We start from the raw sequence: 26903 nt of genomic DNA on the forward strand, positions 1-26903 counted from the left end.
GCCCCCCCCCCTCCGCGCCCCAACGTGGGGCTGGAACTCACGACCCCCGCATCAGAGCCGCACGCCGGGGCGCCGCCGGGGCACGCAGGGGTGTCCTGTCGCCTCCCGCCTTCGGCTCAGGCGAGTTGCAGCAGCGCTGCCGGCGGGCGCTGGGGAGCCCAGGAAGGCTCTAGAGCAGGGGAGGTTCCAGGCGGCGCCGATTCCAAAGGTTGCAGCGGGCGGGGAGGCGGGACCCGCGCGAGGGTCGCCCGCGGGGGCGGGGCAGCGCGAGCCGCGGGCAGCGGGCGGGGGGAGGTCCTCGCTGCCCGGCCCTGGGCCAGCCCGGGGGCGCCGCGCCGGGACCCGGATGTGAGCGCGCGGGGCGCCGGGCCGGCCGGGGCTGCACCGGGCCGCGCGGACGGGCTCCCCGCTGCACGCGCCGGAGGCCGCTGCGCCGGAGCCCCAGCCCCTCCCCCGACGCCGCCGGGCGTCCGGGCGCGCACCTGGCCGGCGGCCCAGCGCGGGGGCCGCGCACCTGGCTGCATTGTTGTCCCTTCCAGACCCACCGCCCGCCCCCACCTGTGCGGGACGCGTATCCCTTTAAGTAGCCAGACGCCGCCAGGGGTGGGCGTGGTCGCCGCGAGGGAGGTGTGGGGGGGGCAGCGTCAGGCCGTCCTGATTGGCCCGGGGCCCGGGCGGCGGTCGCACGCGCCTGCGCGCTGCAGGGCAGCGCGCGCCGGGGAGGGGGCAGGAGGGCGCGCGGTGCTAATTGGCCGCCGCTGCGGCCCCGCCCGCGAGTGGCGGGCGGTCACGTGACGCGACGGCTGGGGGCTCCCGGCGCGGGGGACGCTGGTGGCCAAGATGGCGGCGGAGCTGGTGGAGGCCAAAGTGAGTGAGCGGCGGCGGCGCCGGCCCGGGCGGGCGGGAGAAGGGGCGGGGGCCGGGCGGCGGGCGGAGGTCTGCGCCTTCCGCCCGGGGCCCCGCGGCGCGGCCCGCTCGCGGTTCGCCGCCCGGCCCCCTCGCCCGCCCCTGGCCCTGGCGCGCCGGGTGCGGGCGGGGGGCGGGGAGGCCGGGGGCGGGGCCCCCCAAACCTTACCCCAGCCTCCGCGCTGGGGGTTGGTTCCCGGGCGTGAGGCGGGGTCGCCCCCCCACCCGCCCGAGGGGTTGGGGGCGAGTCTCCCGGAGCCTGGGCACAGGGCCGCGCCTCCCGGTCAGCCTGACGGGCTGGGCTGCTCGTCCCCTCCGCGCCCCGAGCCGGGGTCCTGCTCTGTGGCCTGGGGGAGCGTGTTCGCCTCGCCGCCCCCCGTGGCAGCGAGGGTCGGCCCCTGGGTCTCAGCCTCCCTGCCCAGCAGGCCGGCCGGGCTTGGCGACTCCCTGCTCAGAAGGGCCCCGTGCCCCTTGTGCCGCCGCTTCCCGCGCCCGGAGTGACGGGCCGGGGTCCCGCAGCACCCCCAGACGCCGCGTCCGCTTGGGGGTTTGTCCCCCGGGCTGGAGGTCGCCCCCCTGCTTCGGCTCCCGCGTTGGTCCCGGAGCCCCGCCCCCCTCCCGACACCGTCTCGCTCGCCCTCGGAGTGGGCACCGGGTCTCTCGAGTTTGCTCTCCCGCCTGGGACGGAGCCCTGCCCCTGTTCCCTGTTCAGAGCCTTCCTCCCTGCCCGTCTCCTCGGTCTTGGGTCCTGGGCTCTGCCTTGCTCCCCGTTTTTACTCTCGGGACAGCGTTTGTGAGATTTCGGACTCTGCTCCTGGGGTCTCTCAACTCCAGGCTAACAGAATTAGACCCTGTGCCGGCTGTTTCCTTTATACTCCCGAGTGCGTCTACTCAGGGGGTACTGTGTCTACACAGCTCCCCCAGAACCTACTTTAGATCCCTTTATACGCCCCAACTCTGGCTTCTGAGGCTGCCTCTTCCTTTCTGCTGGTTTCTTGTATTGGTTCATGGAGAGTCCCCACCCTCTCTCTTTAGTGCTTCTGGTGCTTCTGCCTCATGCTCCATTTTGGGGTTCAGGTTCCACATCCCATAGAGGCCATTCCTGTTCCAGGGATGTACTGTCTTCCAGGTACCTCCAGAGCCCTTGCCCCACACTACAGTGGGGTTGTTCCCTTCCTCCCTGAGAAGTTTACTCCAGGCCTTTGGTGGCTGGGAGGTGGGAGACGGGACCTTTGCTGGACAGAGGCTCCGCCTTTTCCCCTCCCACTGGTCTTCCCTCCCCAGGTCCTGACCTGTAAATGTTTTCTTTCTCCTGTTCCTCTCTCTCCCTCCATCTCCCTTCTCTTCCTGCGGAGATCTGAAATGCAGTTCCCTTCCCCCTGGAGCGTCCCCCTCCATGCCTGTACTACACTCTGCCCTTCTGTAGGGTTTTGAGAAATTGGGACTTGCCCTGGAGATGTGGAAGTCTGAACTCTGCATGCCCAAGGTAGCAGCCAGTGGACTTGAGGACCCCCGGAGCCCTCAAATAAAGCCATCCCATAGGGTTGTGACTCTGGGTGCACCCCACCCCCCACCTGGTCCCAGTCCCAGCCAGACGGTAGGGACTGAATTCTTTTATACCATCCAGGGCCTTGAAATATGATCTCATGAACTCTACTTGACCCTCCGGTGGCTGGGGCCCCCACCCCAATTAAATCAAGTTGACCCTTTTTTCAAGTTCTCTAGAACGTGAGCCTCTGTTCAGTGACACAGCTCACTCCGAGCCTCGGGCGCCTTTCTTTAGTCTGTGGCTGCCACTGTGGAGTGTCTTGGCTGTCGTTGAAGTGTTCTCTTCTTTTAGGTGCTTACCTAGCCTTTTGTAGTAACAGGGGCTGGAGATTTTGTCTTTTGGAGTTCAAATCAGGCTGGTCCTCGGGGAGAATGACAGGGGCTTGTTGGTAAACTTGGAAATCCGCCTTTGCCTGAGGCCCCTGAGAGGGCTTGGGGAGAAGAGGCAGTCTGGGAACCCCTTGAGATGGGAGCATTTTGCACAGATCTCCCATTTCCTGGCGATAAGGACCTTAACTTTCCGCCACATTCAGAGGAACCTATACCCGAGACGGGTTAAGTTAAGCGCGGCAGCTCTATCCAGGCTGATGTTTTTCCACATAGCTCCAAACAAGCCCAGAGTTGAGACTGTGGAAGCCGTGGGGGCCTGGTGCTGTTTATAAACACAGATCTGAGGGGCAGGCGGGTAGGATGAAGCCATGGCAGGAAGTGATTTGCAAAGTGCTTGGGGCTTCTTCCTGAATGTTTGTGCCCCTCTCACACTGTCCCCCCTCCCAGTGTCAAGGGCAGGCTCCTTGGTGGTGGCAGCTGCTGAGAAATCCGAGTCGTGAACATATGGCAGCTTGAGGGATGTGCCCCAGGATGCTTGTGCGGCAGCTCCGGATGTCCAACCTGGTGAAAGGGCTGGGCCTTGGCGGGGGCAGGGTGCTCCCAGGGGCGGGGTGATGGTAGAAGATGTGTTGTGGTCAGACTCGGCACACCGAGCCCACCTGCCTTTAGCTCCGTGGAGGGCACTCAGCTTCCACATGACGTCTCCTCTCCCCTCCAAGGCCTTGGGCCTCTTCCAGAAGAAACATCTTGTCTGCAAGCCTATTTTCTCTGCTCAAGGTAGGAAGTCAGGCCAAGGAAGGTGAAGTCTTTGTGTTTTTGTAAGCATTCTGGGCTCTCTGAGAGCCTACAGATTGCTTAGGTCCCAAGGCAGGAGGTGTGCTGGGATGTGAGGGGTCCCCAGGCCCCCAGATAGCTGGGTGGGAGTGGAAGGAAGTGCCCTTGGGACTCCGATGGCTCCTGCCACTGACACGCGGGGAGGCTCTGTGCCAGCCACGTCTTTCACGGGGCCTCGGTTTTCTAACCTGCCTGGTGGGCGTGGACCCTTGTGAGATTCGTGGCCGCAAAGAACTCTTGTGCTTGGTGTGTGGCGGATGCTCCACGTCTGTAGTGTGGGAATAGGAGGAAGGCCCTGCAGTGGGAAAAGGCTCCCCCTTGAGATTTTGCAGGCAGGATGGGCAGCCCCACACGTCTGTATCTGTCATTTTGTGCCTTGACAGCCTCTCTGCTGTCAGCAGGAACCTGGTGGACGGCTGCCGAAATCTTAGAGGGCTCACATCTTGCATGGATAGATGAGGTGCCCAAAGTGCAGAGGAGCCTGCCAGAGGACCTGGGGTTGCCTAGGAACCCAGGGCTCCTGAGTCCTGGTGCTGCCCTCAGACTACACGCCTCACCCTTCAACAGCCAGGAAACGGGAAACACCAGAGCTTTCTGGCAGTGAGACGGCTACGTAAACACCCTGGCAGGGTTCCCACCCACCTCTGACTGTCAGACTCTCAAGTTGAATTTAAGGGCTTTATTGGTTTCCTTGGGTGCTGTCCTGCCCTGTGCCCGCCAGCTTCCCATATACACCCTCATCACTTGTACCTGTTTTCCCCATTCCCCTGGAAGTTTCTTTTTCCCCACCACATTTCATTCATCGCAGGCCAGCTTTGGGGCTCAGTGTGGGTGGCCCTGAAACCCTGCCGGCCTATCCATCCTTCAAGGATACTTTGCTTATGTAGCATATTGCGGAGTGTCAGTCCCCTTGGCGTCCCAGAGTCTCCCCGAAGCCAGGCTATGGTCAGGCCGCCCCAAAGAAAACATCGGCGTCAGCTGACCTCTCGTGTTTGGTTTGATTTAGTCGGAGGGACCCTGCCAGGTAGTAGGTGCCAGACTCTGCTAGTCCTCTTTCATCACTTTGCCACAGCTCACAGCCTCCGTGGCTGCTGTATTCCCAAAGCCTTCTCCTCAGACCCGTGGTTCTAAATGGGCCGAAACTGTTCCCAGGGCACATTTGGCAGTGTCTGGGGGACCTTTGTCATTATCACCACGGGAGCTTGGGGAGAGCTCCTGGCATCGAGTGGGTGGAGGTCAGGGATGCTGCTGAGTACCCAACAGTGCCAGGATGGCCCCGCCCCAGAGAACAATCCAGTCCCAATGTCCACAGGGTCGAGGCAGAGAAGGCCTTCTGGAATGATCAGCAGATGTTTGATGTTCACCAGTGCTCAGCCCCATGTGGACACCCCTAGTGCAATAGAGAGAAATTACCCCTGGCTTTGGAGTCAGGCCTAGGTTTGAATCTTGGCTGTCATGTGGAGCTCCCCCCAGCCCAGCAGGATTGTTATAAGAATCAGCGTTGAGTATATGATCACATGTGCAGCTCAGTTCCTGGCGAGTGATTGGTATTAAGTCGTGGCTACCATACTCCAGACTGAAGGGAAAATGTGTTTGGCCAACGTTGATTTTCTCTGCTTTCCGTATGTTACCTCATCTAGTCCTTCCCACATCCCAACGAAGTGGGTCCTGTCATCCTGACGAAGAGACTGAGGGTCACAGAGGCCATTAGTGTTCTTGGCTAGGGAGTGGCTGAGGCTGTTTACGGGTAAAGCAAGATTCCCAGTTCCTGCCCTGGGGATGCTTTCAGGCTTGAAGATGGGAAAAGAGAACTTAAAATAGCAGGCAGCGGTGTGTGTTGGGGGGGCGGTCAGAAGCTTTTGCTGCGTTGGCAATGCTGAGGAAGGTTTGAGGAGGAAGAGGTGGAGGGGAGCAGGGTTAAGCTGGGAGGGGGCATCATAGGGAAGGGTGAGCGGGCAGCATGAGCGAGGGCATGGAAGTGGGACTGAGCCTGGGCTGGTGGGCCTGGTGCCTATGCCTCCTCCTCCTCCTGGGCTCCTGCTCCTGCCCACCAGAGTGAAGGGGGCCTGGGGGGAGGGCCAGGCAGCACCTGATGGGCTCTCCTTTCGCTGTCCCCCCCCCGTTTAGGGCCCAGGTGGCTCCACGAAGCCCCTTGCCCCATTGGCAGTCCCCGAATCTGGCTGTGTCTCCTCTGAGCGTGTGTATCTGTGGTTGCTCTTCCCCAGAACATGGTGATGAGTTTCCGAGTCTCCGATCTTCAGATGCTCCTGGGTTTTGTTGGCCGGAGTAAGAGCGGACTTAAACACGAACTTGTCACCCGGGCCCTCCAGCTGGTCCAGTTTGACTGTAGCCCCGAGCTGTTCAAGAAAATCAAGGAGCTGTACGAAACACGCTACGCCAAGAAGAGCTCAGAGCCTGTCCCCCAGCCCCACCGGCCCCTGGACCCCCTGACCATGCACTCAACCTACGATCGGGCTGGCACGGTGCCCAGGACTCCCCTCTCGGGCCCCAACATTGACTACCCCGTGCTCTATGGGAAGTACTTGAATGGACTTGGACGCTTGCCCACCAAGACCCTCAAGCCGGAAGTGCGTCTGGTGAAGCTTCCCTTCTTTAACATGCTGGATGAATTGCTGAAGCCTACAGAGCTGGGTGAGTCTGCCACCACCTGGGGGTGGGGATCCCCGACCTGCACTCTCGCAGTGCCTCTGGCCAGCCACAGTCACTGACCCAGAGTGTCTCCTGGGAAGCAGTGAGGGCCAAGGGGTGGGGGTGGGAGGGCTTTCCTTCCCAGGAAGCACAAGAGCCTCCTCTGGATCTATCAGCGACCTGGTGAGTCGTCTCATGAGTACCCTGAATCTCAGTAGCTTAGCACCACAGGCACTCATCTGCTCTCAGCTCGTGAGGGTTGGAACTTGGGAGTGACTTAGTGGAGTGGTCCTGATACACGGTCACTCGTCAGGTCTCATCTGAAGACCTGACTAGGGCTGGGGGCCACCCACTCCCATGCTTGCTGGCAGGTCTTGGTTTCTTGCTGGCTGTCAGCTAGAGACCCCACTTCTTGCCATGTGGGTTCCATAGACTGCTTGAGCGTCGTCACAGCATGGAATGATGGCTTGCTTCCTTTGGAACCAGTGATGGAGTGGGAGAGTTAGTGTGCGCACTTGAGAGTGAATGTAGAACAGGGAGAAGCCAGAAGCAGCTAGAAGTCGTCTCCATGACCTCAGCTTGGAAGTGGCCTAACTGCCACACTCTATCAGTCACACAGAACAGCTCTATGTTGTGGGCCAGGCCTGGACCATCGGAGGGAGGCATCTCTGGGGGCCACCGGGGATGCTGGCTTGTGTGCTCTAACTCCCTGTGGCAGAGGGGCTGGAAGTTGGATCTGATCTCCCTTCCTCCTGCAAAAGGCTTGTTTCCTGTTAGGCGGCCTTCGGAGCAACCTTGGCCAGTGGGGTACAGGCTGGTCACCATGGGCCAGCTGGTTAGGGAATGGCTAGCTGTGCTCCCAAGAGGTGGGACACCGCCAGGAGTGGAGGAGACAATGCCAGGGCCCTGTGGTTCCTGTCTGCCACAGAGAAATTCTTTGACTCCCAAGGTTGATGGTGTACTGCACATGGATGGGTCCCTGGTCTTTCTTTGGCATCCGTGGTAGTGGTGGGGTGGGTGGGCGTCAGCCTGGCCTCAGCCTCATGTGCTCCCACCAGCCACAGCTGCCTGCGCCTCCAGGGCTCCAGATAGCAAGTCTAGTAAGAGGGCTTCTTGGCCCCCCCTTGGATTTGACGGGGTCCCTGTGTGGTCCTGGAGACCCCTTTCGTCATCATTCCTGTCTCTCTTGTCTTCTTTGCCTTGAGAACCTGCCAGATGGATGCCCATGGAAGCCCTCCCTGGGGACGCCCACCCTGGGGACACGGCAGGGAGCAAGCAGAGCACCCCACCCTCATGAAGGTTCCCTCCGGCAGTCCTGGAGGTGCCCCGAGCATGTGTCAGCACCGTGGGTCCTGCTGTCTCCCTGTAGCCCCTCATCCCCATCTCCCTTTCAACCTCCCACGTCTTTGCCGAGACCCCACTGCACACCAGCCTCTGGCCCTGGTTGTGAGTTGGTTTTCTCTGTAACGTGGCAGAGGTCACAGCCCCTCCGTGCCCCCACCCACCGGGCTCTCTGCCGTGTGGTTCATTCCCTCCCTCCCTGCTGACCCAGCATCCTGTCTTGCTCAGCCAAGGGGCCCCTCTCTGCACGGAGAGCTCCACGCCAGCCACATGCCAGCCAGCCCACTCTGTCCAGCCCTAGCTGGGGGGCAGTGGGAGGGATGCGGCTGCATCCCTTCCTCCTTCCTGTAGCTCTGGAGCTTTGTGAGGCTGGACGAGGGGGCTGTGGTTCTGGGTGAGGCTGTAGGAGGTGGCGGGAGGAGTTGCTGGTCATCCAGGCTCTGGAGTCCCAAGGCCCCATTTCGGCTCGAGGCTCTGATCTCTCCTGCCTTCTCTCTGCAGTGTTTGTCACCAGCCCCCAAGTGGGGAGTAAGTTGCCCTAGCGGCACCTGTCCTAAACTTAATGCGGCAGCATTGGAGAACCTGAGTTTCTCCAGGACAGCCTCACTCCTCCCCCGATCCCAGCCTCCACACTCTGCTCCTCTCCACTCCCCTCTGTACATGTTGGAACCCATTTGCCCCTACCCCCAGGGGTTCTCCGGCAGGCTCTGGGGGCCTTGGGACTGGCTGGCTCTGAAGGTCAGGCTGACAGTTCAGGTTTCTAAGGACTCGGGGATGCTGTTCATGATAGGGAGGCTGGGTTTTCACCGGGAAGCAGTTAAGTCAGGCTCAGCACTGGGCGGGGGACAGAGGTGACTTTGAACTCAAGGGCCAGCGGTCTCCCTCCCCTGCCTGGACTATGGGCTTCCTTCCTGCATGGCCCGCTCCCACTCCCGCCCCACAATGCATCACTTTGCCCTGAGCCCCTGGGGACCCCAGTCACCTGATCTCCGGGAGAGTCGGCTCCCCTGTCTACACCAGGAATTACTCTGCTGGCGGCTCAGAACAAAGAGGCTGACCCCGCCCTGCCCTGGCTTCCACCCACTCCCCTGCCCCAGTCCTGAACATACTCCTTCCCTGGAACCCCCATCCTCAGGAACCCCCCAGCAGCTGCCAGGTTCCTAGGGAGAGTCCTCAATGAGCACAGACCTGGCCCTGAAGCAGTCCGGTCCCCTCTGTTCCAGGACCAGTGATTTTGTCCACCCACTTCTCAACCTGGGTCCCTCCCTTTGGTGACTTCTGCAGCGCTGGCATTGCCCAAGAGCCACTTCATGAGGCTCAAGCTCAGCCAGCTTCCCCTTCCCCCTCGCTCCTGACCATGACCTGCTGACCAGAATGAGGTCCAAACACTCTAGTCTGTTTCCCCGGAAGAGCCGCCAGCCAGCTCCAGCTTCGGGATGGAGACCGCGCCGGGTGCAGAGGAGACATAAATCACAGGGAGTGGAATGTTTGGGTTGGGGGAGGGGAGGAGAATAATGGAGCTGGAAGGACCTTAGGAGACAGATGATCTTTCTGGATGGTGGCTGGCACCTAGAAAGGTCGGGAGACCAGTGCAAGGTCACACGGCATCCAGAGGAAGGGGCTCTGGGGCCACGTGCTCAACCATCTTACCGTCTTCCCATCTTCCCAACTCTGACCCCTCCCTGAGTCATAGTGCCTTGTACCCCTGTGGGGAGGTACCCATTTTGAACCATGTAGAGGTTCTGGACCTCAGGCCTCCTGTTAGCTGAGAGAGCTTGGGTCTTCTACCCATCCCAGCCAGGGGGGGGGGCACTTGCTTCTTGACCACAGCAGGACCCAAGTGGGGCCAGGGAACATTGTCCTGGTCGTGCCACTGCAGCTGGGGGCTTACTGGGCACCTGATAGCCTAAAGGTAGATGGCAGTGGAAGACTGGGAAGGCCCAGACCTCCGTCAGGGTGCATGGCAGAAAGGAGAGGCCGTCATGAGACTTGTGGGTGGAAGGAAGGAAACACGTTGATCTCGTGCAGTGCTGCTCCAGGAGGCTCCTCAGCAATCCGTGGCCAGCATCTCTGGCTGTGGGGCTGTGTCCTTGCTGCTGAGCATTGAAGGAGCCACCCTATGTTGTGACAACTCTCAAGTGTCCCTGGTTCTCTGCGGTATCCCTAGGGGTAGCCAACACCAATGCTGGTGGAGGACCACTGGTCCAGCACCCACCTGTTGTGCAGGTCACACGTGTATCCCTCATCTAGCCTCAGGCCTTTGGATTGGTATTGCCCAAGCCCAGAGGAGGTGTGGGGTTCCTGGCCTGGTGTGTTTTGCTGGGAAGCTGCACTAAAGGTGCATAAGTGGTGCCAGGAGAGGAATGCTCTGGTTGGGGAGTGCAGGCTTCGTATGGGGCAGTCAGGGCCAGGAGCCCTTTGTTACGTATATGTGGGGAGGTGGCAGTCAGGAGGCTTCCTGGAGGAGACCACCTTCCAGACCTGAGAGGTGGGTAGCCATTAGCCTGACAGAGAGGAAGGAGGAGGGGAGTGTGTTCCAGGCCCAGGCCTGGCAGTAAACGAGGGCTCTGGGACGGAAGTCATCGTGACTAGAGCGGAGTGTGGCGTGGGAGGAGAGAGGGAGGGAGAGGCTGGAGAACACAAGGTGGGCAGGCCACGGGGAGAGTGGCGACCAGCGAGACTGTACTGAGGGCTTTGGCGTCCTCGAAAGTCTGGTGAGCTTTTCCAGGTCTCGTTTCCTGGGGTCCTCTCTGAGGTGGGTGTTAACCCCCGGGGTGCACAGAGGCAGAGCGGCCTATGTGCCGTATAGCAGCCAGCCGGGGTGCACACGAAGGCCCATGCTCTCTCCCTGGGTCCTCAGGTCCATCCTGTGCCCTGAGAGCCTGGGTGGTCATGTGGCATCCCAGGTCTGGTCTCCTAGCTCCAGAGGCCGGCGGGCCAACCTACTAGGCTAACAGAGCACCCCCAACAGCCCAGCTGCCCAGCTGCCTCCTTGGCTTCTTCCCTACACATCACCAGTCTCCCCAGAAGCCAGAGGAAACTTCCTCTGTTTTTTGAGGAAAAAACTTCCTCTGTTCAAAACATACGTGACCACTGTTTCTGCCTGGTTTCTTTCCTGCCTTCGTCTCCTCTCCCTTCCCGTTGCCCACTGTGCTCCATCCAGGCATACAGGCCTCACTGTTCCTCTAAAACACTAGGCCCAGAGTTGCCCCAGGGCTTTTGCGTGTGCTGTACCTTGTCTGTCACACTTTCCCAGATGCCACATGGCCCTTGCCTCCCCTGCCACCTACCCTGAAGCTCACCTTCCTTTCCTGCTTACCTTCCCTCACCACCTTGTCCTCCCCTGTGGCCTTGCCGCCAGCCCTGATGTGGCTTATTTGATTGTAGGTATTCTTCTTTAATACCTGGGCCCGGAAAGGGTTCATCCCGTCACTGCATCCATGGTGTAGAGCAGAGCAGGAGGTGCCCAGTCCAGGACCTGAGAAGCAGCCCAGGGGCTGCAGTTAGAATCACCATGAACTGGCATTCTCTGGCTCTGCTTCAGCGTGTGACCCTGCCCCATCCCCATAATCTCACAAGTAGCAAGTCAAGAGCCTGTCAGCTGGATGGAGGAGTTGGGGTATGAGCCCAGAGCCCCTGACCCAGGGCTTGTGCCTCCTGGCTCCCTACCATTGGCAAGGGCCCCTGCACCCAGCCCGGGGCACCTGTTTTCCCATCTCTTCCCCCAGCGCCACCCTAGCACCATCTGTATTGCCTACACTGTCTCTCAGACCTTGACTTCTCCATCTGGGGAGCTGGGGCCAGAGTTTGAGACCATGTGTGGGTCTGGGGGCATTGGTCTGGAGGACGAGCCTTGATCCCGGATCTCAGGCCCCAGGGTGCAGGAGGCTACAGGCCAGTGGGAGGGAGACCAGGTCTGTCCCAACTGATTTGAGATCTTTTTCTTTGCTTCTGTTTTTTTAAAGATTTTATTTATTTATTCATGAGAGACACAGAGAGAGTGAGCCAGAGACACGGGCAGAGGAAGAAACAGGTTCCATGCAGGGAACCTGACGTGGGACTCGATCCCAGGTTTCCAGGATCACACCCTGGGTCGAGGACGGCACTAAACTGCTGAGCCACCTGGGCTGCCCGCTTTTGCTTCTTATTGAAACTTTTGTCAAAAGTGTGTGTGTGTTGTATGAAACAGAGTCAGGCCCCTGTTGGAGGTTTGGGCTTGTCCTTGCCACTCTTGTTTGCATGTGTGATCCTCTGAAATGGTGACAATGTCCTAACTACTGTTTTATCTATCCCCCCCCCCCCATATCAGGAGTGGCTGCTCAGGTCACTAAGCATTGTTTGCTGGTCGTGGTTTGTATGGGCCTGGCAGCCAGAGTAGAGACAGTCGTGCTGGGGTTCTCTGTTAGTGTCTTGGATTGAACCAGAGGCTGGTTCTCTGAGGATCTGGGAGCAGGGGGTTCCCTTCCTTTAGTTTCTGGGGGGCTCTGAGGCCTGGGACGGACACCTCATTCTAGTCCACACACCACCTGGCAGGGCCCCCCATGGCTTTGCAGCAGCCTGTGTGACACAGCAGAGGTACTTTTGGGTTGATTTCGTGTTCATGATCCAAAGACGCTGAGAAGTTGTTATTCTCAGGAGGTAAGAGTTTTAAAATCGTGCAGGCAAGGAGACATGGGGAGTTACCAGGATTGCAGGGGGGCTGGGGGGCTTGCAGTTTCTAAATAAAAGTGCTTGGGGAAGGCTGTCATTCTGGCAGCGTTTGAGTAGACTTCAGAGACATCAGCCATCTAAGTAGTTGGGGGAGGAATGTTCTGGAAGAGGGGATGTCCAATACAAAGGCCCCAAGGCAGGTTGTCCTTAGCATGTGAGGAGCATGAGGTGGCGGCCAGGATGGCTGCCATGGGATCAAGGCCACTGGGGGTGGGGACAGCATCCCTCGAGTGGCAGGCGGTGAGCTTGGGGGAACCAGGGGGCCAGCGAGGGTTCTGCGTACTGAACAGAGGGGTGGGAGTGGTGGGGAAGGGACCTTGCTACTGTGTTTTTAAATTGGAGCCAACTGGGAATGGATGCGGGAGTGGGGGCGGTTGGGGGTGCCAAGAATCGTGGATGCTGCCCATGGCTCAGCCCTGAATAGCTAAGAGGGTGGAGCTGCCACTGGCAGTGGATGATGGAGGCCTGGGTTTGGGGGCCCCCCACCCCCTTCCTCTGTAGGGCATGCTGTTTTGCAGCTGAGGTGACAGCTTGCCTCCCACTGGCCACTTGGCTTCCTGAGAGAGCAATTAGCTACCTGGGGCCAGTGGTGCAGCAGAAGATCCAAATGTCACCGCAGGGACATCATCTAGAAGTGGGAGCCCTGGGGACACCTGGATGGCTCGGCGATTTAGTGCCTGCCTTCAGCCCAGGGCATGATCCGGGGGTCCCGGGATCAAGTCCCACGTCCGCCTCCCTGCATGGAGCCTGCTTCTCCTTCTGCCTGTGTCTCTCATGAATAAATAAAATCTTAAAAAAAAATAGAAGTGGGAGCCCTGGAGGGGACCCCGGACTCCTGGCCTCCCATGATAGAACTCAAGTGCCTTCCTTGTTTCTGGGGACAGCTCCCTGGCCAGTGGGTGGGGTCGAGGGTGGTACTCTTGGCTTCACTCAGCTGTATGTGAGCACCCCTGCATTGCCCCACCCCGTCAGAAATAATTGCCCCTTGGTTTTCTGAGCAGGTCTGGGCATGTCTGCAGGTGGATTTTGTGCATTCCCACTCCCCAGTTAGATGGCCCTCCTCAGGGGCTCTAACCAGGACTCTGCAGGGACTGACCAGGCCCTCAATAAACAAGCATGCAAAAAAAAAAAAAAAAAAAAAAAAAAAAAAAACAAACAAAACAAGCATGCAGCTCTCTGCCCTGAGAAATGGGTCCTGTGTACAGAAGGCATCCAGGGTTGGGTGGGGATAGTGTGCCCCAGACAGGGCTCAGGTATGAACCCTGGGTGGTCTGGCTTCTGACCCTGAGCTGGTTTTAAATCCAAATTGTGTGTGCTTTTTATTTTTATTTATTGTTTTTATTTTTTAAAAAATATTTATTCATGAGAGTGGCAGAGAGGCAGAGACACAGGCAGAGGGAGAAGCAGGCTCCCTGTGGGGAGCCCGATGCGGAACTCGATCTCAGGACCCTGGGGTCACGCCCTGAGCCGAAGGCAGATGCCCAACTGCTGAGCCACCGGGCGTCCCTGTGTCTGCTTTTTAAATAGGTTACCTGCTGCTGTGGTTTAGAATTCAGAAGGTTCTGGAGCAAGAGTTGGCCGATTAGTGCTGGGGGCCAACTTCATTGGCTGCCTCTTCTACTAAACCAAGCTGTATTGACACACAGCAATGCCCATTTGTCCGTTTACTGTCTCTGATGGCTTTTGTGGTAGAAGGCAGAGTGGGGACGTTGAGGCAGAAACCACGTAGCTCACTAAAAACCAAAACTATTTACACTCCAGCCCTTTATGGGAACAGCATGTACAGCTCTGCTGGAAGGGGTTTGCGGTACAAAGAAAGCTGGCACCGTGCCTTTCCTAGTCACTCCGAGGGGGTGACCGTGGCCGGTTCTCACAGGGCCCCCAGCCCCGAGATGGCTGTCGCACAGATGAGCAGACATGCACTTGCGCTGACCCTTCTCTCTGCCGGCGACCAGAGTCTGCGTGTGATGCACACCTGCCCGCACCACCTGCTGTCACCTGAAGAAAACATCTTGGAAGCTACTCTGTATCAGAGTGTGAAGAGCTTCTGGATTCTTCGCTGTGTCGGGGTCACATAGTCTGCCTCTGTCTGCCGTTCTGGAGCACATCTTCACCAGACCAGATCGGCGGGCACTTAGGTCGTCAGTCATCGGATGGGAACCGTTCCGAGTGCTGGCTGCCCGCGGGCCTCGCCCATCCGTGATGTGTGAGCACGCCTGCAGTTGGGCTTCTAAGAACAGGCGGGCCGCTGTGTCCCACGCTGTGTGTTGGTGTGGGCAGATGGAGTGAGATGGCCTGCCCTCCAGGCTTCTGTTCCTGCCAGCCATGTCTCATCCAGTCTTGTGATCAGGTGGCTTTCTGGTGTCATTGGTTAGGTTTTTTAAGATTTTATTTTTGAATCATCTCTACACCCAACGTGGGGCTTGAACTCACAACCCCCACCCAGGATTGAGTCGTACTCTTCCCTGACTGAGCCAGTCAGGTACCCCTATTCAGCATAGATGTCAGTATTTTTAAGTTGAGGCGTAATTTATGTACGGAGTCCTGCTAAGTGAGTGTACCCCAGGAACCCAAACACCGGCAAACGGAACATACCCGTTATGTAAAACCCCTCACCCCCCTGCCCATCCCTCGCCTCCCACACTCCCAGAGGCAGCCCTCATTCCGGTTCCTGTCACTGTGGGTTAGCTGCGCCCGTTGTGGACGTGGCCTAGCACATGTGCAGCGGGTACTTCTGGGCATCTGCTGACTGTGGCTCGGCACCCTGACTTTTAGATATTGTCTGGGTGCTTGTCTAGGTCATCAGTTATATTTTACTGTGTGAACCTACCATTGCTTGTTTATCTGTTTTTCCATTGGCAGGCATTCAGCAGTTTCCAGTTTAGGTCTCTTCAGGAATAAGATTGCCATGAGTGTCCTCGTGCAAGTGTTTGTGTAGACCTATTTCCATTTATATGGGGGACAGATACCTAAAAGTGGGGTTTCTGAGTTACTGGGTAGGTACATGTTTGACTTTGTTAGTAATTGTCATACAGTTTTCCAGAGGGGTTGTGCCTATAGCAGAGAATCCTGCTCATTCCGCATCCCTGTCAGCACTTGGAGTTGTTGCTCTTTCCATTTTAGCCATGCTAGAGGATGTATAGGGGTTTTAGACCAATGTTGCATTCCTGAGCTAAATCCCAAGGGCCTGGATATTTGCTGATATTTTCTAAAGGATTTTTGTGACAGTGTTCATGAGAAATGTTTATAATTTTCCTTTCTTGATATCGTTTTGTCAGGTTCTAGAATCAGGGTCATGTCAGCCTTGTAAAGTGAGTTAGCAATTCTTTATTTTTTGAAAGTTCATAAATGTTACATGGTTTCATAAAAACTTAATAGAACTCACCAATTGGATCTGTGATTTTCTTGGCAGAAAAGTTTTTATTTTTATTTATTATTATTATTTTTTAAAGATTTTATTTATTCATGAGAGACACAGAGAGAGAGGCAGAGACACAGGCAGAGGGAGAAGCAGGCTCCATGCCGGGAGCCCGTTGGGTCTCCAGGATCAGGCCCTGGGCTGAAGGTGGCGCTAAACCGCTGAGCCACCTGGGCTGCCCAGAAAAGTATTTAATTTTGAGTTTGGTTTCTTTAACTGGTAAAGGGCTTCTCAAACTTCCTTTATCTTTTGTTGCTAGTTTTGGTCATTTGGATCTTTGGAAGAGTCTGTCCATTTCATCTGAGTTTTCAGATTTATTGCCATAAAGTTATTACATTCCAATATTAAACCAAAAGACCATGGGATCTGTACTACTGTCCACCTTTCGTGTTTCTGACAGTGTGTATGTTTACGATCCTTTTTTATTGCTCATTCTAGCTAGTTTATCAAAGAACTCTGGCTTGATTTTCTCTGTTGCTGACTTTATTTATTTATTTATTTTTATTTTTATTCATTTGTTTGTTTATTTATTTATTTATTTATTTATTTATGATAGTCACACAGAGAGAGAGAGAGGCAGAGACACAGGCAGAGGGAGAAGCAGGCTCCATGCACCGGGAGCCCGACATGGGACTCGATCCCGGGTCTCCAGGATCACGCCCTGGGCCAAAGGCAGGCACTAAACTGCTGCGCCACCCAGGGATCCCTCTTGCTGACTTTCTATTTTTATCTTTAATTTCTTTCCTGTTAATGACTTCATTCTTAATTTGCTCTTCTTTTTTTAGTTTTTTGTGGGAGAAATGCAAGTTATTCATTCAAAACCTTTTTCTGTGTTTTTTAACAGAAGCGTTTAAAGCTATGATTTTGCCTCTAATGACTGTGTTAGCTGCTTCCCCCAAGTTTTGGAGCACTGTATACTCTCATTCATTTCAGAGACTTTCTGATCACCCCAGGGGTTCTCGATGCAGTTATAACTAAGAGTGGAGAGTCAGCTTGTCACCACCATGGTCTCCATATGCTGGCAGATATTCCTCTACTTCTGCACCCAGTGGGTACTTTGGGATGGCTGGTGTGGCTCTGTATGGTGTTCCCTGCTGCCCTCATGCCTCCCGCTATGAGCTGGGCTGTTCCGTGACTCTTGTTTTGTGCACTTGGGAGATTCACTGTTTCACTCCTATCTCTACCACCATCGGCCATGGATGACCGAGGCAGGACCTCTGACCCGCGGATACCTGGAACAGCCATACAAGGTGCGGCTAGAGTTGTTGCTGGCATCTTACAGGCTCCGGGTGAATCAGCTGGCCCAAGGGCATGCAGGCTGTCCCACTGCATCCTCTTGACCCAGCAGGCTCCTTTCCCTGAGCCCAGGGCTTCTCTGTCTTCCTTAGAGATACCTGAACCCCAGAGAGCCATGAAGGCTGCTGCTTCCCAAGGCCCTTCCAGGGTTGGGGGTGTTCCCTGAATCGGAGGCACTTCGTCCTTAGAGGTCTTGCTTCCATCCCACAGGCCCAGCTGCCTGAGTGAGGCTCAACCTCCTGTTCCTAGCTTCCCAGTCTAAGAGGGGCTGGCCCGTGGAAGTGGATGTGGCTGGCTTCTGTACCGGGGACCAGAGGCAACCCTGACACTGCGTTTATCTTTAGTTCCACAGAATAATGAGAAGCTTCAAGAGAGCCCATGTATCTTTGCATTGACGCCAAGGCAAGTGGAGCTGATCCGGAACTCCAGGTGCGCTGCTCCCTGCACCCCTGCTGGCCTCCGTGGCAGGCAGTAGACTGCACGGTCTCGGGCCATCTAGAGGGCTGGGCTAGGGAGCCTTCAGTAGACCTGCTGTAGACCCTGTGCTCCGCAGGAGGGAAGCGGAAGCCCTGCCCTCTGTGCTCAGCACCTGCCATTTGTCCCGGGTGTTGTGCTCAGTCTGCGTGCTCTTACCATTTTTGATCTGCAGCCCCCAGAGGTGGGCTGGTGTACCCTCCCCTTCAATGGGGCTCCCCTTGGCACTGTTGGTTTTGGAGCTGGGTCACTCTTTGGAGTGGGGTGCCCCGGGGATGCTGAGGGGCTGAGCAGCATCCCGGCCCGCTCCTCCCCCTGCCCCACACTGGACAGTAGGAGTCCCCTTTGTTGTGAGAACCACACCTGTCCCCAGGCACTGCCTGGGGTCCAGCAGGGGCAGGATCGCCCTGATGAGGACACTGAGCCCTAACAGTTGAGGGACAGAGGCCATTGTCAGTCCTGCTGTCTGAGGCCCTTCAATCTCCAGCTGAGACTGGAATCATGACTGGAGCAGCCATTTGTTGGCCCACTTGGCACATGCCAGGCCTGAGTCCACCAACTGATTTAATATATCCCATGGACACCCCCCCATATGTACAAAGAGAGGAGGTCATTTGCCCAAGTAACCAGTGAGTAAACAGGAGCGAATGTTGTAGTCAACAGCCATTGACCTTCGGCTGCCAGGGAAGGTAGCAGGTGAAGGGACCAGCCTGGCGGGCCGAGTACTCTCCTGCCTCACTGACTCCTCTTCTCCTCCCCTCTGATTTCTCGGCACACACAGAGAACTGCAGCCTGGGATCAAGGCCGTGCAGGTCGTCCTCAGGTAAGCCCAGGTGGGCCTGGACCACTGCTGCCCGTAGCCCCGTGTCTACCCCGGGTGCACCCCCGTCAGGCCCCTCTCCCTCCTGGCACCTTCTCTTGGGCTCCTCCCTGCTCGTCTTCGTCTTCTCTTCCTGCCATCTGTCCTTGCTTATGTCCAGGCTCACTCAGACCAGATCCGGAGCCCCGAGAGCCCCTTGTGCTATCCAGAACTGTGATCCGCCTGCCGGATGGGCTCTTCCACCCTGGCCCCGCACCCATCTGCCTCTCAGGACCGCCCCTCTGTCCAGAGCCCCTGCTGGCCTCACGGTCCACATTGTCATTGCAGAATTTGCTACTCAGACACCAGCGGCCCTCAGGAGGACCAGTACCCACCCAACATCGCCGTGAAGGTCAACCACAGCTACTGCTCAGTCCCGGTGAGTGGGCCCCCAGGCAGCCCCGGACCTCCTGTGCGGGATGGGGCAGAGAGCCTACAAGGGAACATCTTTCCGAGGTCTGAGCTCCCATGTCTGCTTCCAGGGCTACTACCCCTCCAATAAGCCTGGAGTGGAGCCCAAGAGGCCCTGCCGCCCCATCAACCTCACCCACCTCATGTACCTGTCCTCGGCCACCAACCGCATCACCGTGACCTGGGGGAACTACGGCAAGGTGAGTGGGGTGGGGGTGCTGCCCGCCTGTCCCCCCCCCCCACCCCCGCCCTCCCACAGGCCCTGCCTGGGCCTGACTGCCCCTCCCCCACCTCTGCCCCCAGAGTTACTCCGTGGCCTTGTACTTGGTGCGGCAGCTGACCTCTTCGGAGCTGCTGCAGAGGTTGAAAACCATCGGGGTCAAGCATCCAGAGCTGTGCAAGGCACTTGGTGAGCTTGTGGGCTTGTGTCACCCCAGGAGGTGTGGGAGGAGGGGGGCTGGGCAGCAGAAGAGCCTGCGAGGAGGCCCTGAGGCAGGGCCGCGGGAGGCGGGCCCCCCAGCCCAGTGAGCGGGGGTGCTGAGAGGCAGGGGCCTGGGGCACAGGCGGCCAGGGCAGACCCGATTCACTGCTGCAGGTACGGGGCGGTGACGGAGACCAGACCGGCTGTGTTAAGGGGGCCGGGGGGACAGCAAGGGCTGAACGTGAACCACCAAGGACGGGCAGACAAAACCAGATCAGTTTCTCTCGTGTCCGTGTCCATGGTGGCTGTGTGACCTCGGGCGAGTCACTGGCCGTCTCCAGGTGATGCCCTTTCTAACCAGATCTCACAGGCTGGGCTGAGAGACCTGGCAGGGTCTCCATCTGACCTCTGGGGACACTGGGCGCAAAGTGGCAGGGCTCCCGCCTGTGTACCCCACCCTAGCACCTCCCACTTCCCTCAAAGAGCTCTTTCTTCATAAGCGCCCCCCACCTGTCCATCTCCCTGTGGGGACAATGCCCGACTCGACCAGAGGGACAGGTGTTGGCCTGGGGGCAGGCAGGATTCAACCTCGGCCCACAAGGTGGGGCATGGAACTCTGGGAGGGGCAGGGGCCGCAGTGCTGTCGGCAGTGTGTATGGGATATGGGGCCCCTGCTTGACTCCGATGGTCCGGTTTCCTCTCTGAAGCCAGCCTCAGGCCAGGCCACTGGGTTTCTAGTTGCCGCAGGAAGTCCTGTAGTTGTCTCACCTGAAGCCCCAGCCTTCTGTGTCACGGGGAGGGGGCCTTGCTTCAAAAACTGATGCGCCTGTGTCGTCATTGGCATTTCACCAGAGAGGCGAGTCCCGAGGTGGGAACTCACATAGAGATGGGAAGGGCTGATGTGGCCTTCGGGACAGCTGGGGAGTGGGGTGGGGATGTGCCAACCCTGTGGGGGGAGGAGGAGGGGCTGCAGGGGCTGCATGGAGGAAGGAGGGGCAGGTCTGCGGTCAGTCTGTCCTCTGGGCGTCTGTCGGCTGGTTTCCCATTCCCACTAAGAGCAGAACAAACTCAGACAGAACGAGCCTGAAAGGGTCCAGAGGGAGGGAGACCCTGCAACTCCTTGCGGGTCCACCCCACGGTTTGCTCTGCATGCGTTTTCTTCTAGTTTTTCCTCTAGTCTGTGTTCACAGTTGAGAAGGGGGCCTTGCATGTTGTTGCCAGCATTTTCCACGAGGCCTCTGGCTTCAGGCGCCGGTCAGCTTTTACTTAGTTGGGTGGACTTGGTCACGCAAGAAGCTGTGCTTGTGGGCTCGCTCGTGCCCTGCAGGGTTTGGGGTGTTCAGGACAGGAGCCTTGGTCGTCCTCGCCCCACATGTGGAGCAGAGCCGCCAGGACCGTTCCGGAGCGGGCCTGTCTCCCTTCTTCCTGAGTCAGGGATGGTTTGTGTGGGATACACAGTCGTGGTGGACGGCCCCGTGGGCTCCCATCTTTTTCCCAGGAGAGGCCTGGAGCTATGGAAATGTGCAGCAGGGTGGGCTTGTTGGGACGGCCTGCCTCGTCGGCATGCCAGGTTGTCCGGAATAACCAGCCGCTGCCAGGACGCTTCCACAGGTGACCCTCGCAGCCCTGGCCCTGGCCCCAAGGTGTGCATCCCAGCCTCCTGGGAGGTGGATGTTGGGCTGCTCCAGGTGTGCACCGTCTTACCCTGGTGTCAGCGGGTGCTAGAAAATTTGCCTCTTGGCTCCGACCCCACAGACGTCTCTGTCCCTTGTGCTAACGATGGCCATCCCCTTCTCTGCAGTCAAAGAGAAGCTGCGTCTGGACCCCGACAGCGAGATCGCCACCACCGGCGTGCGGGTCTCCCTCATCTGCCCAGTGAGTCGGGGTATGCCCGCGGAGTGGGGCCTTCTAGGGTGAGCAGTGCGGGGCCGGGGGGCCGCTGACGCCACCCCCTTCCCTCCCCACAGCTGGTGAAGATGCGGCTGTCAGTGCCCTGCCGGGCGGAGACCTGCGCCCACCTGCAGTGCTTCGACGCCGTCTTCTACCTCCAGATGAACGAGAAGAAGCCCACCTGGATGTGCCCCGTGTGCGACAAACCGGCCCCCTACGACCAGCTCATCATCGACGGGTGAGGCTCTGGGTGGCCCTGCGTGCCCCCTGGGGCACCTGACTTTCTGGGGAGCCCTCCTTGGGGCAGGGAGCAGCAGGGGGCTCTTCGGGGCCTTGGCTACAAAGGTGGAGGGTGTTAGCTTAGGCGCCCTGGGCCCAGGAAGCCCACGGTGCTTGTGACCCCCTGGATCTGGAGCCTGCTTCCCCCCCACCCCCACCCCCCCCCCCCCCCCCCCCCCCCGCGCTGAGCAGCAGCCCTGGGAAGCCTCAGCCTCATGGCCGCTGCACAAGCCAGAGAGCTGCTTCCCACACAACAGTTAGCCTGGCCTCCGTTCTAACCCCTGTGACGCCTTCCCAGGTGGCGCCAGTGTGCAGCTAGCCTGTCCCCGTGACCTAACCACCAGGTCCCCCCCACAGTGCCACGGAGTAGAGGGGGGACAAGGGGAAATAGGCCGTTCTCCCCAAAAGGGAATCTTTGCTCAGGTCTTAGGTTCCAGAAACTGAGCCCAGCACCTGACCGAGCAGCTCCTGCCAGGCGCCAGCCACACCCATGTCCTGTCCCCGGAGCTGGGGGAGGGGGGGAGGGAGAGGCCGTGGCCAGGCTGGGTCTGTGGCCACACGCTGCACCTGGCAGTCCGTGAGGGCCCAGACACATGTTGCGGGGGGTGTGCCTGTGGCCTCTGGGGGTTTGGCATGAATCCATTCCCAAGTTCTGATACTTGTCTCTATTGGGTCACCACTCCTGGCTGTCGTCAAGCCATCCCCGCCCACTATGACGGGAGGTGGGCCTTGATCGTTCCCACCTTACAGATGAGGAGACTGAGGCTCAGAGGGGCCATCACCTGCCCCGGGTGTGCCCAGCTTACAGGTGGCCAGGCCAGCTCGGAGCCCAGGTCCCCTCCCTGGAGGGGCTGAGCTGCCGCGCCCCAGTGCCCCCACGCCGTCTAGCCTTGGGGTGGAGTGAGGAGGCCCCTGGGGCCGGGCACAAGGGCCAGGGCTGAATGGCTGCTCTGTTCCTGGCCTGGCAGCTGTGCGGCCCCGTGCCTGCCTCTCCCCCCACCCCCACAGGCCTAGAGCGGGTCACCCAGGCTCAAGTGGCGGCAGCTCCGACAGCTCCAGGGGCAGATGGGCCTGGGGTTTGGAGGTATGGCTGTGCCTCACCCAGACCACAGTCCCAGCATCCCCCAGGGCCTGTGCATAGCCAGGGAGGCTTCCTGGAGGCAGGGTCCTTGATTCGTGCGTTTCCTGGAGGATTGGCTATTTTGTCCCACCCTTGTACCGGAGCTGGGTGATTCTGGGGGGGCCCATGAGGACTGTCCCAGAGTGCCTTCAGAGCACTCCTGGCTGGGCCTGGGGTGGGGCAGGAGGGCATGGGGAACTTCACCAGAAAGACCTACTGCTCTCACTTGGGCTTGGAGGAGGGGGAGGCACTGTGGACAGGGCCTTTCCGTGGGAGGTGTCCGTGGGGCCTGCCATAGACAGCAGAGTGGCCCTGGGGTGGCTGGTCTGTGAGTGTGATGAGGGAGGGCCCCAGGGTGTCCTAGAGCAGGAAAGGGCCTCCCTCCTGTGCAACTGCACCCGAGGTGCTTGGAGTCCCCAGGGGGCAGATGCAGCTTTGACGTGAAACAAGTGCGGGGGGTGGTGTGGTGCAGTGCTGCTGGGGCATGCGTGTGCCCTGTACCTGGCGTGGGCCCCCAGCTGCTGCATGTGGTGGGCGCTGCATACGCCTCATGGGCGGGGAGATGGAGGCTCCGTGGCCTGGAAGTGGCAGGGCCAGGAATGGACCCAAGAGGGGCTGCTTTCTGGCCTCGTTGGCTGCTTCGGGGAGCTTACCACCCCCCCAGGCCTGTTTGTCCATCTGTAAAGCGGGCCTGGCTGCCAGTACATCAGTGGCACGGCGTCCAGGGCCAGAGCACGTCCCCCTGGGCCTGGCTCGCTGTGGGTGCTGTCACATGTGCAGGGATGTAGCGGCCCCCTTCTACCTCCTGCCCGGCCCAGAGCCGCTCCAGGGGGCTGCGTGTTGCACGGCCCACCTGCCCACGCCTGGTGCCTCATCTGTAAACAGGGACAGTGCAGAATTAGGGTGGGAGGATAGGGGGCCCATACCAGCTTCCCTGGGCTCCTGCCATGGATCAGAGGGCAGTCCCTGTGCCCCTTGCAGGGCGCTAACTGCAGGCATGCGGAGCCCCGCCGGAGCAGGCCCCTCGCTCAGAGCGGGGGGGGGGGGGGGGGGGGGGGGGGGAAGGGGGCAGCGGGCAGCTGAGCCGGCCCTCAGGGCACAGGCCCTGCTGGGTGTCGTCCTAGAACCGCCTCTGCGAAGGAGGGAGTGACTTACTTAGTGAGCTCCTCCGAGTCCAGGGGAGCGGGGTGGGGAGACAGTGGCCCTGCCGGCCCGAGTCAGCCCTTCGCCCCCCCAGGCTCCTCTCCAAGATCCTGAGTGAGTGCGAGGATGCCGACGAGATCGAGTACCTGGTGGACGGCTCGTGGTGCCCCATCCGCGCCGAGAAGGAGCGCAGCTGCAGCCCGCAGTGCCCCATCCTCGTGCTCGGTGAGTGGGCTCCTGAGGGAGGGGCAGACGGGACGCCCGCCATGTGCCGGGCCCTGTACGGGGCTCTGGGGACCCAGCGGCGATCGAGGAGGCGCAGGGGATGTCCCTGGGCCCCTGCGCCTCACTGGCTTCCGTGTCCCTGCTGCGAGCACCTCTCCCTGTTGCCCTCAGGCACCTCGGACGCCAACGGGCTCCTGTCCACCCCCAACGTCAATGGTGGTGGTGGCGGCGGCGCGCTCGGGGGCGCTGGTGGAGGGGGCGGCGCGGTAGGCGGTGTTGAGAACGGGAAGCCAGGAGCCGACGTGGTGGACCTCACGCTGGACAGCTCGTCATCCTCAGAAGAGGAGGAAGAGGATGAGGAAGACGAGGAGGACGAGGATGAGGAGGGCCCCCGGCCCAAGCGACGCTGTCCCTTCCAGAAGGGCCTGGTGTCGGCCTGCTGACTGCTCGCCGCCGCCGCCACCACCACCACCACCACCACCACCGGCTGGACACTCGACTTTCCTGGTGCTCACCCACGCGGATGGGGCGCAGGCGGGCCTCGGGGTACAGAGGGAGGAGTGATTTTTTTTCTTTTTATTGTTCATTTTGTTTTTCCACCCCTTTCCCTGGCTCCTGGCACCTGTACCTCTGGACTCTCCTATCGGAGGATTAAAAAAAAGTAAAATGACAAAAAAAAGTACAAAAAAAAAAAAAGAAAATGAAAAAAAATCAAACTCAAACAAGGCAAGCCACCCACACAGCTGCTTCCCCAGCCGGAGCCCGAGCCCCGGAGCCGAAGCCGGCCCTGGGCAGGGGCGGGCAGACCGGGGGCTGCGCTCTCGGACGCCCCGCCTCGCCTCTTCCAGTGACCATTCCAGCTGGTGCAGGGGGACGGGGCGCATGGGGGTAGTGGGGGCAGCAGGGAGACCGAAGGGCACACAGCCCCCCTCCCTGGCAGCAGCCACGACTTTGACATTCGTCTGTTCCTTTGCTTTTTTTTTCTCCGCAAACACGTTCTCTCGCCCAGAGACCCTGGAGCACGCCGCCGAGCAGGGAGCATTTTAGCCAAGAAGCCATGGAGTGGGTTGGGGCAGGGAGGGGGGCGGGGGGGCACGGGGGGCGGGCCGGGGGTGGGGGGCCGGGAAGGGTTTAGCCACAGATGTGTTGTATTTTTTGAAAGTGCAATAACTTGGTATTTTGAAGACCCAGCATGTGGCCAGGACCCCCCGTGGAAGGCGGGGGCCCCAGGGTGCGGCGGCGTGTGGCGTGGGGGGGTCTCAGTTCTCTAGCCAGCTACCTCGGTAACTCCAATTCAGGTTAACTTCCCTACGGAACAGCGCAGATGTCCACAGATGCCACCACCACCACCGGCCCTCCTCGGGCGGGGCGGGCGGGCGGGCGGCCACTACCCGAGGGGCAGCAGGGACTCCCGCCCCACCCTCTCCACGTGGGGGGGCCCCTTCCCCCTCTTCTTGCTCTTGGGTTTTCCGACGGGTAGAGGCCTGCCTGGCCCCCCCTCCCCCGGGAGCCTCACTCTCGTCTTCCAACAGGACCGGGCCAAGGGCCACCCTTCCGCGACTCGCCCGGCCTCGGGGGTCCGGCCAGCGCGGGGGGCCCCCCACAACTGCCCCAGATGCCTCCAGGAACCCACAGCTGGGTGCCCGGCCCCCCGCCCAGCATCCGTGTCCTCTGGAGGCCACGCTTGGTTTTCCCACCGCCTCTGCCCTCCGTTCTGTTCTGCTTTTTTTCCTTGCCCCCCCCCCCCCCCGCCCCAGAATAATTTCCTTTGTGTAAACAGAGCTCTTCTAGTCAGGAAGCAATACCGTTTCAGGTCTGAAGAAGAAAGGGACATCAATCTGGCCGAGGGCAAATTCAGTTTTACTGTATAAACTCGGCTGTGCAGCTCCCCTCCGGCTGCACTGGCAGCTGCGGGCCGCGGTTTTCTAATATTTGTATTCTAATTTAATTGTTTTTAAAAAACGCAAATAAAAAAGGTCAAGGTGAAGCCACCGAGGCGTCCGCTTCTCTCTGCGTCGGGGCGCTGGCCGCGGTGACGAATCACGGGACACAAGCTGCCGGTTCACCGTCCCATTTGGCTGCACAACGAACCGGGTGCAGGAGGCGCGGCATTTGGTCGAATGCGGAAGGTTTCGTCGCTTTGCGCCTTGGGCCCGGTGTCGTCCTGCTGGGCCCGGCAAGGACCAAGGCAGAGCCGCCGAGGCCAGGACGGTCCCCGCGCCCCTGGGTGGCCCGGCAGCTGGCGGGAAGATACCGAGCTTCGGGGGTCACGGGGAAATACGGGCCGCAGCCCCCCACCGCAAGGGCTGTGCTCAGACGGCGGCAAGTGTCAAGTGTCGGCAAGGCTGCGGCGGGATGGCGACCATCCTGTGTGGCTGGCGGGGGTGGGGCGTGGGCTGCCGCCCCGGGGAACAGGTCCGTGGGTGGCCCACGGGGAGACCCGGAGTGACCGGAGTGACCGTGGGGCAGCCGCGCCGACCTAGGTCGGCAAGACGAGTTCTCCCGGCCCGGACCGCATGTGCGGGCGCCCAGAAGGCACAGCCTCCTGTCCGGGGACAGACGACAGATAAAGGGTGCGACCCTCGGCCGGGGATGGACCCCGAACCCAGGACGCTCAGGGAAGGGACTGGACACGGGAGGCCCCACGGGCCGCGAGTCCACATGTGTGACACGGCCAGGATGGGCTCGTCCACGCAGGGGGCACTCGGGGGGCAGTGTGTGTGGGTTGGGCTTCTGGGCTGATGGAATGTTCTAGAACCAGACGGGTGGGTTCCTGGAACGCGCTGAGACCCCTGGTTTCAGGGTGAGTCCTGTGTGAACACGATTTCACTCAAAGACCACCCCCTCCTCCCAGCGCGGTGGTGAGGAGGCCCATGGGCAGGTGGCCTGCCCCCCGCGCCCCTGAGGCCCTCCCTGAGCCTCCACTAGTGCTCTCCAGGCCGAGGCATGGCCGTCTCGGCCCCCAGGTCCCATCGCCACCCCCCAACTCGGGGCCCTGCAAGTGGCCGTGTTTGGTAACCCCAGCCCGGACGTGGGCACCGCGGTCGGG

The 26903-nt window shown here is 59.7% G+C and overlaps 1 protein-coding gene across 2 annotated transcripts; it reads left to right on the forward strand.

Moving 5' to 3' along the window:
• Positions 1-714: 714 nt before the first annotated feature.
• On the forward strand, positions 715-25845 carry PIAS4 (protein inhibitor of activated STAT 4). 2 transcript variants are annotated; one of them, XM_041764671.1, is made up of 11 exons: positions 715-867; positions 5844-6270; positions 17377-17461; positions 18288-18329; positions 18654-18744; positions 18848-18976; positions 19080-19185; positions 20999-21072; positions 21165-21325; positions 23724-23854; positions 24026-25845. In XM_041764671.1, exons 1-11 carry the CDS (start codon positions 841-843, stop codon positions 24295-24297), a joined length of 1545 nt encoding a protein of 514 aa, XP_041620605.1. In that variant the 5' UTR covers positions 715-840; the 3' UTR covers positions 24298-25845. The 2 variants fall into 2 exon arrangements, with proteins under 2 accessions (XP_041620605.1, XP_041620606.1); XM_041764672.1 differs by lacking the exon at positions 715-867 and adding an exon at positions 3306-3561.
• The last annotated feature ends 1058 nt before the right edge of the window (positions 25846-26903 follow it).

The sequence above is a fragment of the Vulpes lagopus genome, chromosome 7 (assembly GCF_018345385.1).
Source record: "Vulpes lagopus strain Blue_001 chromosome 7, ASM1834538v1, whole genome shotgun sequence".
Classification (NCBI taxonomy): Eukaryota; Metazoa; Chordata; class Mammalia; order Carnivora; family Canidae; genus Vulpes; species Vulpes lagopus.